Consider the following 13,950-nt stretch of genomic DNA (forward strand, 5'->3'; position numbering starts at 1 on the left):
TCAGAACAGTGGCTAGAGTTTCATGAATTAGTCAAAAAAAGCCTAGGTACTGCTTCATAGAGAATTGCCCTAGAGAAGTTTCCCAATTGCTGTTTCAGTACCAGATTTGTGCACATTGATATATCTGTGAAATATATTCTTCCACATCATACACCTGGCTGTCGTACAGAACACACAGATATTTCATCTCATGAGGCAAGCAATATTTTAAGTGTTTTATCTTGCATGTAATGCTTTAGATCACTAAAACTAGGAACAGTCATTTCCTTTTCCATTATTTAGCTATACGTATCATATATAAAAAATGTGGTCCATTTCAGGTTCAGACAATGCAGCAGTGTTTGCATTGTGATCGTTCTGCTAGAGAAACGGGAAAAAAAAACCTCAACAAAACCAACTTTCAGATAAGAGATTCAAATTACTACTTAAAACGACTTTGCAGAGTCCAAGTGCAGACCGTAGGTCACCTAATTGCATCTCTTCAATATTGTATTAGAAGACAGCCACTTGACAGAGCATCATCTTCAATTCTTGCATGTGAATGGGTGCCTGTCTCTGTAAGATTGTCAGATTTTTTTTAATACAAGTATTAGACAATGCTCACTGGTTCAGCTGCCAACTGCTGACCAGACATTAGAGGGGAAAATGAGGAGAAAAGTTTCCATCCCATTCTTGCAGCACTCTTCTGAACCAAAGCAAGAAAAGCCTCATGTTAAACTAGCAATACATGATCCGACAGGTAGCATATATGACTTTCTCAGCAAAGTGATATGGCTAAACCAAGACTGTAGTGACTCAGAATGAAAAATTGCATAAAATGAACTCAAAGAGTGTTATGCCTTTAGTAGACTGGAAAACACACATACCTTTTCTAATGCTTTAGTTCACCACAGAAATCCAGAAATCTCTGAGACAAACCTCCAGGAAAGAGAAGCGTGATTGTCCACACACCAAAGCTTCCTCAAGTTTGGTACTGAATGATATTCTCAGTCATGTTTGGAGGCTTCTCAGAAACAGTTACCATAGTTTGTGAAAGGTTTTGAGAGCTAAGTAACAGTTTGCCACTTTAAGCTTTCAGAACAATTTTCCTTAGTGCTCTTCCTCATCATAGCATTTTTTTCTAGTTTGGTCAGTTTGTTACATAGAACTATTAGTGATTCAACTTTTTGATCCAGACCCAGCACAGCATTTCAAGTCTACAGGGCTTAAGTCTACATTTTGATGAACTGGATTCTATCAAGATAGCCTGTTTTAACTACTGTATCGTATAGGTAAACAGGTCTAACAATATTAGAAGAAAGTTTATTTTTAAGTTAGGGCTATTTTGTAATAGAAAAAAAACACTAGAGTGACAGTTCTGTTTAATCAGGTATTACACAAACTCACAGTTCTAAAACTGCATGTATTTTCTGGAATGTTGTCATGCAAAGCAATCTGAAGTAGTATAAGTTTGAATAGTTAGTATGTTTTGGAAAGCTCCAATCCCAAGGTCTTGAATGAAATCTTCAGTCTAGAATGTGAAGTTTGTTTTCCATGAGAAATGAAGCCCCACCACAGCAGAACCTCCAGATCTATTTGACATGTGGTTCTGTATTGTGTTACTAGAAGTCGGTTAGAAAATTAACCTTCCCACAAGCCAAAAATGCTTGTTAACAACTAACGACTTACCCCTTGCTCATGATAGATGAACCCTTGCAATTTATTGCAAAAGTCTTGCACCATGGTTAATACACTGATGAAAATGAAAAGGTCTTAATTGATTTGGCGGTGAGGGGAAGTGGTACCTTAACAGCAATGTCTCCAGTCTTGCCTTTGAAATAGGCTAGGCTATCAGATAAAACCGTATGATCTCGTCTCGTAGAACTGGACTGCTTTTTCTTATCTGTTTCCCAGTTGAGTTTCTGCCCTTTAAAATGATTCTCTCCAAGAACTGCTTTAATTCATTGGAACTGCAGTAAGCTTCCCAGATTCATGGGTACTCGCATCTTCTCCCCCCACCCCGCCCCCACATGGCACAATCCCAAAATTGAAGAATTTCAGAATCACTTAACTAGTCATAAAAGTAATTACTTTAACACCCATTCCCCCACCTCCAGGAGGTGAAACCACCTCCTGGATAAAACTGCCAGATGTGAAGAACACTAGTGCTACTTGTAGAACTTGCATGCAGATATCTCCTGAGAATATTGGGAGAATTTTCGCACTGATTTTATCAAAAAGGAAATGTTCTTTTGCAAGATCAATTTCTGTACTTCTGCTTTTGGAAAAGGAATGGAACATTTTTGGGGGAGAAAAGATGCTCTTTAGGAATGCAAGCCATAAATAATGCTGCTTCTAAGTTTTAAAGTGTGGCTTTTGTGACTTAAATCTTAATGCTGTCAAGAGAGATTTGTTTCAGACTGCTGCCTCTTCTGGTTCAGCTGCAGTATTAATAGCCATACCAAGACTGCTGCTACCACAGTGGATTTAGCTAGAACATGACAAAAGTGGATCCAGGAGATGGAATCCTTGTCTAACCTGTAGCTCCCACTGACTCACAATGAACCACAGGCTGCACAGAAGAATTCAAGACAGACGTACCCTTCCAGTGACTCTAGATCCAACTATTCATTTTACTTGCACTTTCCTTCCAGCTGCAGTCCACAGGCTGGGGAGGAGGCTTGCCTTTTTTTTCTGGGCTTATGCTTTTCTGACACATTCCAGTGCACTAATTGCTGACACAGTCACAGTTGTGCAATTTTGCTGTCTTCAGTAAAGCTGCCTACCTATACTTCACTGGGCAGATAAATTTGGCTAGATATTAGTGCTAAAGCCAAAGCAAAATTCAGCTTTATCATTTCTGTGTTACCTCTGCAGTAAATGTAATAATTAAAATGAAATCTTCACAGAAGCTAGTGGATACCACCGCATAGGTTTTATAAACATGCTATCAATTTTAACCAAGTTGAGCACCAAAAATGTTATTTAACAGTATGTGCAAATTTCAGGTAAAAAGCTATCTAAAAAATTACACCTGCACTATTATACAGAAAACAGTTTGTCTTGTGAGTATCCTCTACACACGCTGGAATGTAAATCTGGACAGGAATTAATAGCCACTGTTGCTTCAAAGCATTTAGACATCAAAAAAAGAACAAAACGTAATGTCTATTTGCAGCCCTCATTATCTCCAATCTAGTGTTCACCACTTCTCATACAGAATGTACCAGAGCTGCTTTCTATATGCACTCTGCCTCAATTTAATAGATTCACAATTGTATTCATCTAAAGCATTTGCTCAAGACTGGCTACTGCTACAGAACTATTTATTGAATTCTCTGGCCTCTGTACCAGAAATAGGAAGAGAAGTACTGAATGGCCAGCTGAAGAGTTATCAAAAAGCTTTAATTCAAGAACCACAAACTCCTAAGAAACAACCATGGAAAGAGGAGTGTTGGCTGTAAGATCTTTATTTCTTCCATAAAAGAGGAAGGACTACATCATCTAAGCAGAGAGCTTCCAAATTCTTTTAAGCAAGATGGTTCAAAATATATCCACAGTTTTTCAGGGGCAAATAAATAGCCTTGCCTCAAACAGCAACCCTAAGGAAAAGCTGTTCAAAACTGGTCACACTTTGCACTCCTCCAGAAGCTGAAAGGAAGGGGAAAAACAAAGCAAAACCTCAGCTTATTCATGTGCTACAGTGGAAGTATAAAAATGTCAATTATTTAAACACACAGTACTTCTCCAGAGGAACGTCCTTGCAGAAACAAAAGCAACGGCTGTGCTCTAAGTATCTTTTCAATGTCACTTTAAAAGCTACACAATCCTATCTGGATATGCAAAAGCTAATAATGCCAGAGGACAGAGAAAGCAAGTAGGCAGCCCACCATTCCGTGGCATTAAAAAGTGATTAAATGAAATTCACAAATGGTTTAGTGACATTTCTGATAGACTAATCACATAGCAGTGCTCTAAATAGAGAAACAGACCCATTATCAAAATATTCCCTTTAAAAAACTTGTATCTTAGAGGAGTACTTAATGTATTTATTGTGTGTAGATAATGGCTTCTCACTTCAGATTTAGAAGAACATGGATGAAAAGAGGGCTTCCCACAGCTGTGTGCACTAGCAAGAACAAGTACAAAACTCATTCCCCAAGTCTCCATGCTTTGAAACAAAGCAAAACTAACTGCTGACCCAATTTAGGAGCCCATCTTAAAATCAGCCTGTACTGTCAAAGAACAGTTATCGCCTCTTAAATGGCAGAGCATTCAGCCACAGACACCAACCACTCACTTGAACGAAAACTTCATTCTTTTCTGACAGATTGGTTAAAATTGGCCAAGAATCACAGCTGAAAGCTCAAATATTTTGTACAAGTCATATACAGAATGCACTGTTTCCCAGTATTACCTATAACCTTAGTTTACCTTCCCCCACCAGCCCCCAAGAAGCAGAACTGTTTCACATCTTAGCCACTGCATTATCAGTACTTTTTATATAGAGGGAGTACAGTGCTAACCAGTACAAATACTTTGTTCATTTCTTACATTCAGCAAGTTGTATTTTCTGGGGCAGGGCTCTATTTCAAACAGCCACACTGATGAAAGCATCCCTATATGGCAGATGCCAAAAAAGTCTCACGCTGACTGGATCTTAAATCTGTCACAGAAACACATTTAGAATCTTTCTAGCTAAGCACAGTGCATAATTAACACTCCCCTAGAAAGACTTAACTTCTATTTGCCCATTTATTTTAGTCTGTGTTTACCTCCATTTTTCTCAGTACACTAGCTGGATCAAGAAACAAGATTTCTCCACTAACAGTTCAGCCAAGAGCAACCTTTTTTGGGCTAGTCATCCACTTTGGAACTGTACTGTACAATACAGCTGTAAGCAAACTCTGATTTGTGTGGGGTTCTGATATTTCAAAGCATACTAATACTGTATACAGAAATTGGCATTCACTAGTATTGGCTTTTTAAACAGACGTTTTCAACTGCAAACTCATCTATTTTCACAGTCAGAACATTTTTGTCCGAAAAGTTTATTTTAGTTTTCTGAACACTCTAAAGCAACTGCTTTTGATGTTACACAAGTGTCCAGATAGGATTAACAAAAATTAAAATGTTCTAAATTACAAATTTAATTCCTGTAAGAGCTTCAGAAAAGAAACAGAACAGAAGAGCATGACATACACACATTGTGAAGAAACCCCAACTTTTCATGCAATGGCAGGCAAGATGTAAAAAGCCACCCAATTCACACATTTGTACACCGAATCATCAGAAAAGTACTCTGTAGTAAATCTGTACATCCAAATACATTTGGGATCTATGCCTAAGTTACATTATTTAATGTTATATACATTTATTACCCCTGTATAATGTCTAAAGGAAAATCTTCATTCAAACCCAAACCAAAAAAAAAAAAAAAAAAAAAAAGCAAGACTAACTTGGAGAAAAGGAGAATCACTTTAGACATTCAGTTAAAATGTTGGTTTTGTTTTAATCTAGACCTCAATGTTTATTAAAAACAAAATCCTCTTCATTTAACATTTTGCTTTCTAACTGTACAGTAAATTGCATTGCAGAGAACACACCCCGTTTTCAGACTATTTTCTTTGGATGGATTTAAGGTGTAGCTGGATTATTTTAAAGATAAATAAAGGGAAGTTGGTCCAACTAGAATGATAGCTGATATATTACATGCATGTGGGTTTTTTATATATTTTTAAATTACTTTTTTAAACAAATGAGTGTAGGGTATAGTTGATATTGCAAATAAACCAAAAAGCACCTGGAGTCAAAATATAAAACATACCTCCTTATCCTGACAATGGCAGTAAAAATCAGAAAAGTAATCTTTCTGGAACAGCATTTTTACATAATTTAGAAATGTTAAGTACCAGGAAGACTACTAATCAAGTAGTTTTAGCAGCCAAGTTTCCCTCTTTTTATTGAATGGAACAAATGCTTTAAATAAACCGTTTGTCCTCTTCACTGAAGAGAGCTAGTCTATTCATCTTTAATGAGCTAGTTTTTTTGTTTTTTTCTTTTTTGGGGAAGATTAGCCACGTACTGTAGTAATGCCTACTGCATATAATCCAAGCATTTGCTGTGAACAGTTGGAGAAAGCAGTCAGTAAGAACCTAGGATCAATGAAATAGATGTTACTTTAAGCCATCCACAAAATGGAGACCCATACAGTGCCCAGTGTTAAAACCCAAATCTCTTCTCGCGCTTTTTGCTGTGCAAGTTCATCCCCATGAAAACAGAAACTGATCCATAGTTCAATTTTCTTATTTCCTTAGTCAATTTTCACATTAGTGTAGATTTTACGAACAAAGGCACTTGTTCCCATGTAACCAATAGCTCCTGCAAAATAAACACAGAATGTTTAATGTTAGAGCGGATCATCAAAATAAAACAGAAATATAAACCAAACACACTTTAAACAGAGAAAGTCACATAAATCATGCACTGTGCAAAGAAAATTATTTACCAGCAATACTTATTCTCAAACTCTGATTATCCATGCTCCCAGTGAATGTCTGCTGCAAACTGCCCTAGTCTAGCAATCTAAATCCATTAAGCCATCTTACCAAGAGGTCATGCTCACTTGGCCTCGATAAATATAGCAGCCCCCCTACTGCTGCCAATAACCGGGTCCTTCTTTCTGAACAGAGGGTAGAAAACATACAATCCCCAACTCTGCAGGGAAGGAGGATGGGAGGGCAGGTTTTTATTATAAGTTACATGCCTTCTGGATGAGTGTTTTATTGGCAGATGGCTTTTTCCTTACCACAAGGCACAAATAATAATAGATCCCCATCCCAGGAGTTTTAAACTCCAAGGAGGTCTGTACAGAAAGATTAAACTAGTAGCAGTTAGTAGTTAAAGGAAATTGCAACCTGTGGTTTTCAAATTAGTAAGAGTCATGAGCAGAGTATGTATTGTCACAGTAGCAATAAAAGAACAGGTCATTGGGTTTTTGATAGGGGCAACAGTTTAGCATAAACTCTAAAATACTGCAGGACTAAGGACACCAGGAAAGATGAAAGAAATGCACAGGACCAAGAGAGATCAAGAACTCTTCTCAGACAGGGATTCAGCAACTTACCTGGTGAAACCCAGAAGCTCAGGTCCACCAGACTGAGTAAACAGTGTTGTCTTATGATACCCACAGGAAATACCCTATTGCGTGTTCTTCATCACTTGCAAGCACAAGACGACTATATCAGCCTTCTGGAAGTCAGTTTGGTCAACTCTCAGATTAGAAATGAAATTGAAAACCAAGCAAGAAGTAGAGAGAACTGCTGTCAGACAGCTACAATAACACATCATAAAATATCGAAAGAAGAGGATAGAGAAGTCAGGACCTGTCTGTCACCCACTACAGATAAAGAGAACTCTTAACACCAAACATTTGGATGTTCAGCAAAGAATGAACTCTAAATAGAAGAGAGATTTTTTGTTTCCCTGGAGCAATGCAGAAAATGCCAGGATGAAGCATGAAGCAACATTTTTGGTGAAGTGATCTGGGATGCACCAGACTTGCATAAGATAAGTTAAATACAAATGCCTAACTATCATGAAGAAAATTTGACAAAAGCTTTCTTTTCCAATAAAAATACAACGGGTTTTTTTTTCCCCTTTAGAAATCTCAGCATAAGCTCTGCATCCACTGACTGAATCCTTACTAACCAAAAACTGTATGAAAGACTAACACTACTCTAAGCAAAAAGCCTGCACTTCTGTTACTGTGCAGAAGCAGCTCAGGGACAAAGAAATGGGAGGATAAGGGAAGAAGCGATGCCAGAGACAGAAAATAAGATCAGAATGCCTAGAACTGGGACACCTAGAGAAGCAAAAGCTTCAGAAGAAAAAGATGCCTATGCACCCATATGGGACAAACAGGGTTACTAGTTATTTATTTCTCTTCTACAGAATATTTATTTAGGTCACAAGTTTGGCTTCCAAGAGAGTCATAATGGCAATGGGAATAGATGACGGATATACACAAAGGTTTTCACTAAGGGAAGAGAAAGAATGGTGTCCATCGCTACTCCAGTCCGCATGTTTATGTAAAGCACAGCGAGCAGCATTCACAAGGACAGTCAGGTAACCTCAAAATCTGTACTCTTCCCATTCATCTGTTGGCAACTTTAAATCCTACTTAGAACAAACTATCAACAGTAGTTTTTTTTAAAAACCAGTTGCAAAAGGAGCCAAATGCACTTTGTGGTACACAGTACCCAGTTCCACATGAGTCTGCATCAAAGTATGTGAGATTCTGTAGCCTCTGCGGGGAGAGGCAGCACGGCTGCATCACATACTCTATGTAGACTGGATGGTTTGCTGTGAACCATGACAATGCTAGCATCATAGTAGAAGTGGCAAGAGTTTTGTTAAGATATGCTAAAAACACTGCTTCAAGTAGTGAGTTTTCTAAAAAGGAAGGGAATGCGCATACCCATTCTACATTGCTACATCCAAGTGTAGTATGGATACATTAATACCACACATAAAGGCAATAGCAGTGATGGCCCTGATCAAACTTAAATGGCATACTGTAGCAGCTATTTAACAGTCTTTCTCCAGTATACAGAATTGTCATGAATGATTACCTGGTTGCACAACAATGTCTCCAAAGTCCGTCCTAGCAAACGGGTGAAGAATAAAACCTTTTATCTGTGAACAGTAACATCTTTTATTTTCCATGGAAATTTGACTTTCCTATGGTGGGGGGGGGGGGGGGTCTGCCTTGTGGTACAAGCAACTACCCAAAAGAAAAAAGTTTGACAGGATTTTCCAAATTAAGACCTTGTAGACCTACACAGTTCATGAAATCTGTATGACTGTGGAAAAGCAAGTAGCATCAACACCCATGGATTTATTCAGAACCCAGGGAGTTCTTTAAATCTTGAGAACTGCTCAGGTAATTCATGAGCCCAGCTATTAATCTCACATGCAACTCTGGTTTTCAGACCCTAAAAGAGCAACATTCACGTGTAATCAGGCAACCTGCACTCAGCAAACCTGATGCATCACTCCAATGACATTAGAATAGTAAAAAACCTAAGGAATCAGCCTCTGTTGCATGGCATTTTAAGCAATCTAAATATCATGACAAACGTTCCACCGGCCAGGAGACAAAGCAGTTATACTACTAGCTTGGACAAAGTAAGTCTGATTAAAATGAAGAAAGCACACACGCAGATCAGGTTGTTAATTGCAAGCATTAAATGTGCTAAGGATACAGCAGAGAGAAGGCCTGGCAGCTTCAGGAGAGATAGTAAAACTTCCTCACAGATCGAGCATGTGCTGTGCAGAGAAAGGAATCATGAACTCAAACAGGAGCACCAACAGCTTTTTCTGCCGCCTGTCAAGAACCTCATCTTCTGCCTTATGTAGTAAATGGCCAAAATAAGGGCACTGAACTCCCGCCTTAAGATGCATCATGCTTTGGCTGTACAAAGCAGGCAATGCCACCAGATCAAACACCCATTTTAGTCAGTTGACTCAGATGCATTCCAGAAAACTTGTTGTTTGAGGGTTTCTCTAGTCTTGTGATGCCAGATACCACAGAGGTCTAGGAGAACAAAGCAATAATTGTGTTCCATTTGGACCTAGAGAATGAGTGCATGAGAGGGAACTGGGGAAAAGCAAAGGAGGAGGAGCAGAGATCAGTGGTCCCACCAGAGCATAGCTCTCAATCACACAAACAAGTCATGGCCCATTCTGGATCATGGCAGCCTTATCCATGAAGGACCACTGCATGGCAGCACCCAAGACAGGGGTTAAGCCTCAAGTCTGCTTCACAGGCATTGAATAAAACATAGGAAAAGAGAGAGAGAGAGAAAAAAAGACAACAACAGCAACTAAAGAACATTCTTTTTAGTTGGCTCATTTAAATAAAAGAAAGCATGGTAAAGAAAATGATTCTTTTTATTTATATCACCTCATAAGGTGTTTAACTAGGCTTTGGCCTGTACTAGTTTAGCTGAATAGGCTGTACACATACCTCAGCAGAACAACAAGCCTTTAAATAAACAAAACTCAAAAGAATCCAAATAGCCAGACACAGCGGTCACAAAACTGTAAAATATTGATTCCTTTGTCTTACTTCAAAACAATTAGCACTCATAATAGATGTGGTTTTGTAAGCACAAAAATGAAAAAAACCAAAACCCAAAAAACTACCTTCGATCATACTTACAGTATTTATCTGGATGTGGAAGTACGGCATTGCAGGACGGTACCATACCACCTAGCTCTTATGCCATCTACTGAGCTGGGAAATAAGTTTTATCCTCCTCTGTCACTAAGAGGGAAGCCTGAGAAGCTCAGAAGATTTGTGAGTTCTCATGGGCTCCCTACTGTCCAGTCCCAGATCTCAGATGCTCTGCAAAGGGCAGCAGACTTTGCAGATCAAAGCATCCTACCGCATGTGGGATTTGAGTTCATTAAGTCTAGTCAGGAGCACTAAAACAGAGCTAGATGATACCAGCCTACAGAGATTTTCTCTGTGGCTGCTTTGGATCCTAACTAGTTCATCTGGTACCCAACTGTGTGTTACCAAACCTACCCATTTGCATGAGCATCGAAAGCACAGCTCTACACACTTTTCACAGGAGATGTACAGTCAGTAGCATGCACATTGCACAATTCTCTAACACAAATGTCTTTGTTAGCCTTCAATGGCAGCCGGTTCCTTGGACAAATGCTTTTTGACAGGGGATTTCCATATCCCCCCCGCAACATGCTGAAAATAGGAGTCCTCAGTAAAAAGGAATCTCACAGCTTCCCTTCCAACACACAGTTAAAAAGACACAAAAAAATCTCAATAGGGCTGTGGGAATACAATTCAACATGTAAAACAAGTATTTTCTGATTCTGAAAAAATTTAGATTTTGCTCTAACATTCCATCAAGTAATGTCCCATCGTGACAGGAAAGCATTTGACAATCTTCGTTTTCAATGTTTTAAAAATATTTTAATTACAGAAACTGGTGGGCAAGCTTGGCTTCTGCATCACAGACTTTTTAATCAATACCAGCCCAAACACTTTAAAAAGAAGAGATTAGAGCTGAAAAGTATAAGCCTATTAAAGAAAAAAAATGGCTGCAAGACTACCAGAACAGCAGGGAAGTCTTGTAATGTGCCAAGAACTTGATGAGGCAAGATTAGATTTCATGAAGGAGAAAGGAAACAGGTACTCAGAAGTTAGAAATGATTTTCTCCCCTTTTTATGAAGCATTGTGAAATTACCTTCTTGAGATATCAAGAAATCTACACTTTACAGGAAGTCCAGTCCTGTAAGACATCAGGGGTCTCAAACCTCTAACTCACAGAAAGCCTAGTTATAGTCTATAGGACTATTTATACACCAACAGGAAAAAGGTGTTAAATAAGGATCACACATAAAAAGCAAAGTACACCATAGAAAAGTGCAGAAGTACCATACAGCACTTTCTGGGAGTCAAAGTGAAGGACGAAAATAAAGCTGACAGGTGGACAAGTATACTTGACTTCATCAGATGGCCTTCACATAGGGTACTGGTTTTTTTTTTCTTTAAACATCTGTCAAAACAACATCTTAACAAGCAATGAAACCTAGCTGACACAAAAGAGCATCTGTTCTCTCCTCATCTGTGAATATTTCAATACTTATTTCTCAAACACTATCCTAAAGTTTCAGTTCTTTCTGTACTGGTCACCCTCATATACGCACGCCACAAGATACAGATGCTAGCATCATCAGGATGGGATACCCCTGATGCTTCAACAAGTGTATCTAGCTCTTCGTACTGGGACAACAGTAAAAACTCTGAACTAAAGAATTAACATAGACTCAGCTTAACTTGAAATTTATTTTGCAGAATTCAGGGTGCTGGAAATGCATCTATTACTGTATTCTGACCCAACACTGAGTCTTTCAGCCTTGCGCTGAGGCTGAAATTCTTGGCATAGTACATAAAAATTATTTCTTGAAGAAATAATCCATAGAAACCTCCTATGGTAGTAATAGGAACCAACCAGAGAACTGTAAGATTATTTTCAAAGATTGTAAGGTTTGTTTAGCAGATCTGACACACATACATACACCCTACCAACACCACAGAACTAAAATCAGAAACATGACAGTCTGGTGAATTCTGACAGCAAATTTTCAATATATTTGAAACTTACCACACATAATCCCCAAAGCTGTGCTAAATACTGCCATATAACCAAAGTAAAATGATGTTTGAAACAAGCCATACATCCTGAAAAAAAGAAAAAAGAAAAGAAAACAAATTTTTGCCAGGTTATTTTCCCATTCTTCCTCAATATGAATTATTCTACATTCTGAAGCATGCTAAAAAAAATTCCTTGGCATTATGGTAATCTGATAGTCAAGCAAGAAAACTACCACTTACTTTGTCTTGAAAAAGTAGTAGTAAAAGGAGTACATGTAAACATATATCGCAGTTGATGCAGCAGAAAGAAAGCTTGTCCATTGCCTGAAAGTAAACACACATCCATCATACATCTAACCAAAATAGACGCACAACGGGCTAAAAATATCTGCCTTGAGATGTGTACTGATTTTATAGACTTATTTAACAAAATCCACACGTAGTCTGTTTCAAGTGACAAATGCTTCTAAGGTGGCAGCCGTCGCTGATATCAAATGATGAACCTTCTCAATATTCCTGTGAGCACTGACTTTTTTTAATATATGTACATACACACACACGGCTGCTGTATAGAAAGAATCCAAGAACTAGGCACGCATAAGCAAGTTCTGCCTTCTTTTATCCCTTAGACCTGAAATCTGGACATGGGACACTTTGAAAAGACCCATTTAGACTGAAGAATCAGTACCCTCATAAAAAACACTCCCTAAGTGGTTAACTATGCAAGAAATACAATACTTACCACCTGTAATCCTCTGCGTTTAGCAGGAAATATGTACAAACAATAGTCACGCAAACTGTCACAATGCAGAGGATAACCAGAACCAACATCATAAAGCCATAAACATAGTAGATCTTGTAAGCCCAGAATGAAGTAAAAATGAAATACCTGAAGAGAATAAACAAAATATGCAGATGACATTGTAATAAGACTTAAATTATTAGCAGTTTGCATCAACTGCACAAATAGCTGACAAACTCACATTTCAATAAAAATTGATCCAAAAGGGAGGATTCCACCTAGGCAAACAATGACAGCTGGTTCCATGAACCTGAAAGATATTAAGATCTGTTTAGGGACAGTTTTAATCTTTCATTTATAAATCTATGTCAAGACAAAAGACCAGATAATTAATGTAAGAAGAATATATTTAAAAGGCATGCTAACAAGAACTTTTCTGTCTCATACCAGTATGTTAGAAAGAAAATTCCCCCAAAGATGTCATGTGCATGGAAAGAAAAAGTTATTCTTGGGGAATGTAAAACAAAACGTAAATTCACACCCATTTCCAGAAATAAGGTTATGAATCTAGGCAGCCTTAAAGGTTACAGAAGTAATCCCTCTTGTCCAAAAAGGGCCTAACGATCAAATCCCTTAACATCCACCAGCCTTGAATGAGGTCAGTGAAAACTCAATGCTGTTGATGGCCACACATCTAATACTGCAAAGAAAAATTTTAAAGGGTAATGGTCATATAATTAAGAATCACTGCATATGTTTAGTGCTATACTGAGCCAGTGTGCCATGAGCACATGGCCAAAAAATAATACTCAGCTACCTGTAGATGATACTGTTACTTACTAAAGGTGACCTCTTTGTAGTAAACACAATGATACCAAATCTAGCTAGCAGTGATTTAATTTGCAGCTTCTTTAATTATTTATAGGAAGACCTGGGGTGTGTAATTTCATCTTCATGAAAGTATCTTACTTCTTTTTATCTGTCATCCTGATCCAGCAAAAAGCACCAGTTTCTCATGATACAAGCCACACTATAAATCAA

The 13,950-nt window shown here is 38.1% G+C and overlaps 1 protein-coding gene across 1 annotated transcript in view; it reads right to left on the reverse strand.

Moving 5' to 3' along the window:
* Positions 1–3,431: 3,431 nt before the first annotated feature.
* Positions 3,432–13,950, reverse strand: part of TM9SF3 (transmembrane 9 superfamily member 3) — a 57,631-nt gene continuing 47,112 nt past the window's right edge. Inside the window, exons 11-15 of the mRNA XM_064513935.1 lie at positions 13,151–13,219; positions 12,910–13,056; positions 12,408–12,491; positions 12,178–12,254; positions 3,432–6,360 (exon numbers count right to left, since the gene is read on the reverse strand). Coding sequence (XP_064370005.1) covers positions 6,293–6,360; positions 12,178–12,254; positions 12,408–12,491; positions 12,910–13,056; positions 13,151–13,219 — 445 coding nt within the window. The 3' untranslated portion in view covers positions 3,432–6,292. The remainder of the gene's footprint in view (positions 6,361–12,177; positions 12,255–12,407; positions 12,492–12,909; positions 13,057–13,150; positions 13,220–13,950) is intronic.

This window comes from Dromaius novaehollandiae, chromosome 6 (assembly GCF_036370855.1).
Source record: "Dromaius novaehollandiae isolate bDroNov1 chromosome 6, bDroNov1.hap1, whole genome shotgun sequence".
NCBI lineage: Eukaryota > Metazoa > Chordata > Aves > Casuariiformes > Dromaiidae > Dromaius > Dromaius novaehollandiae.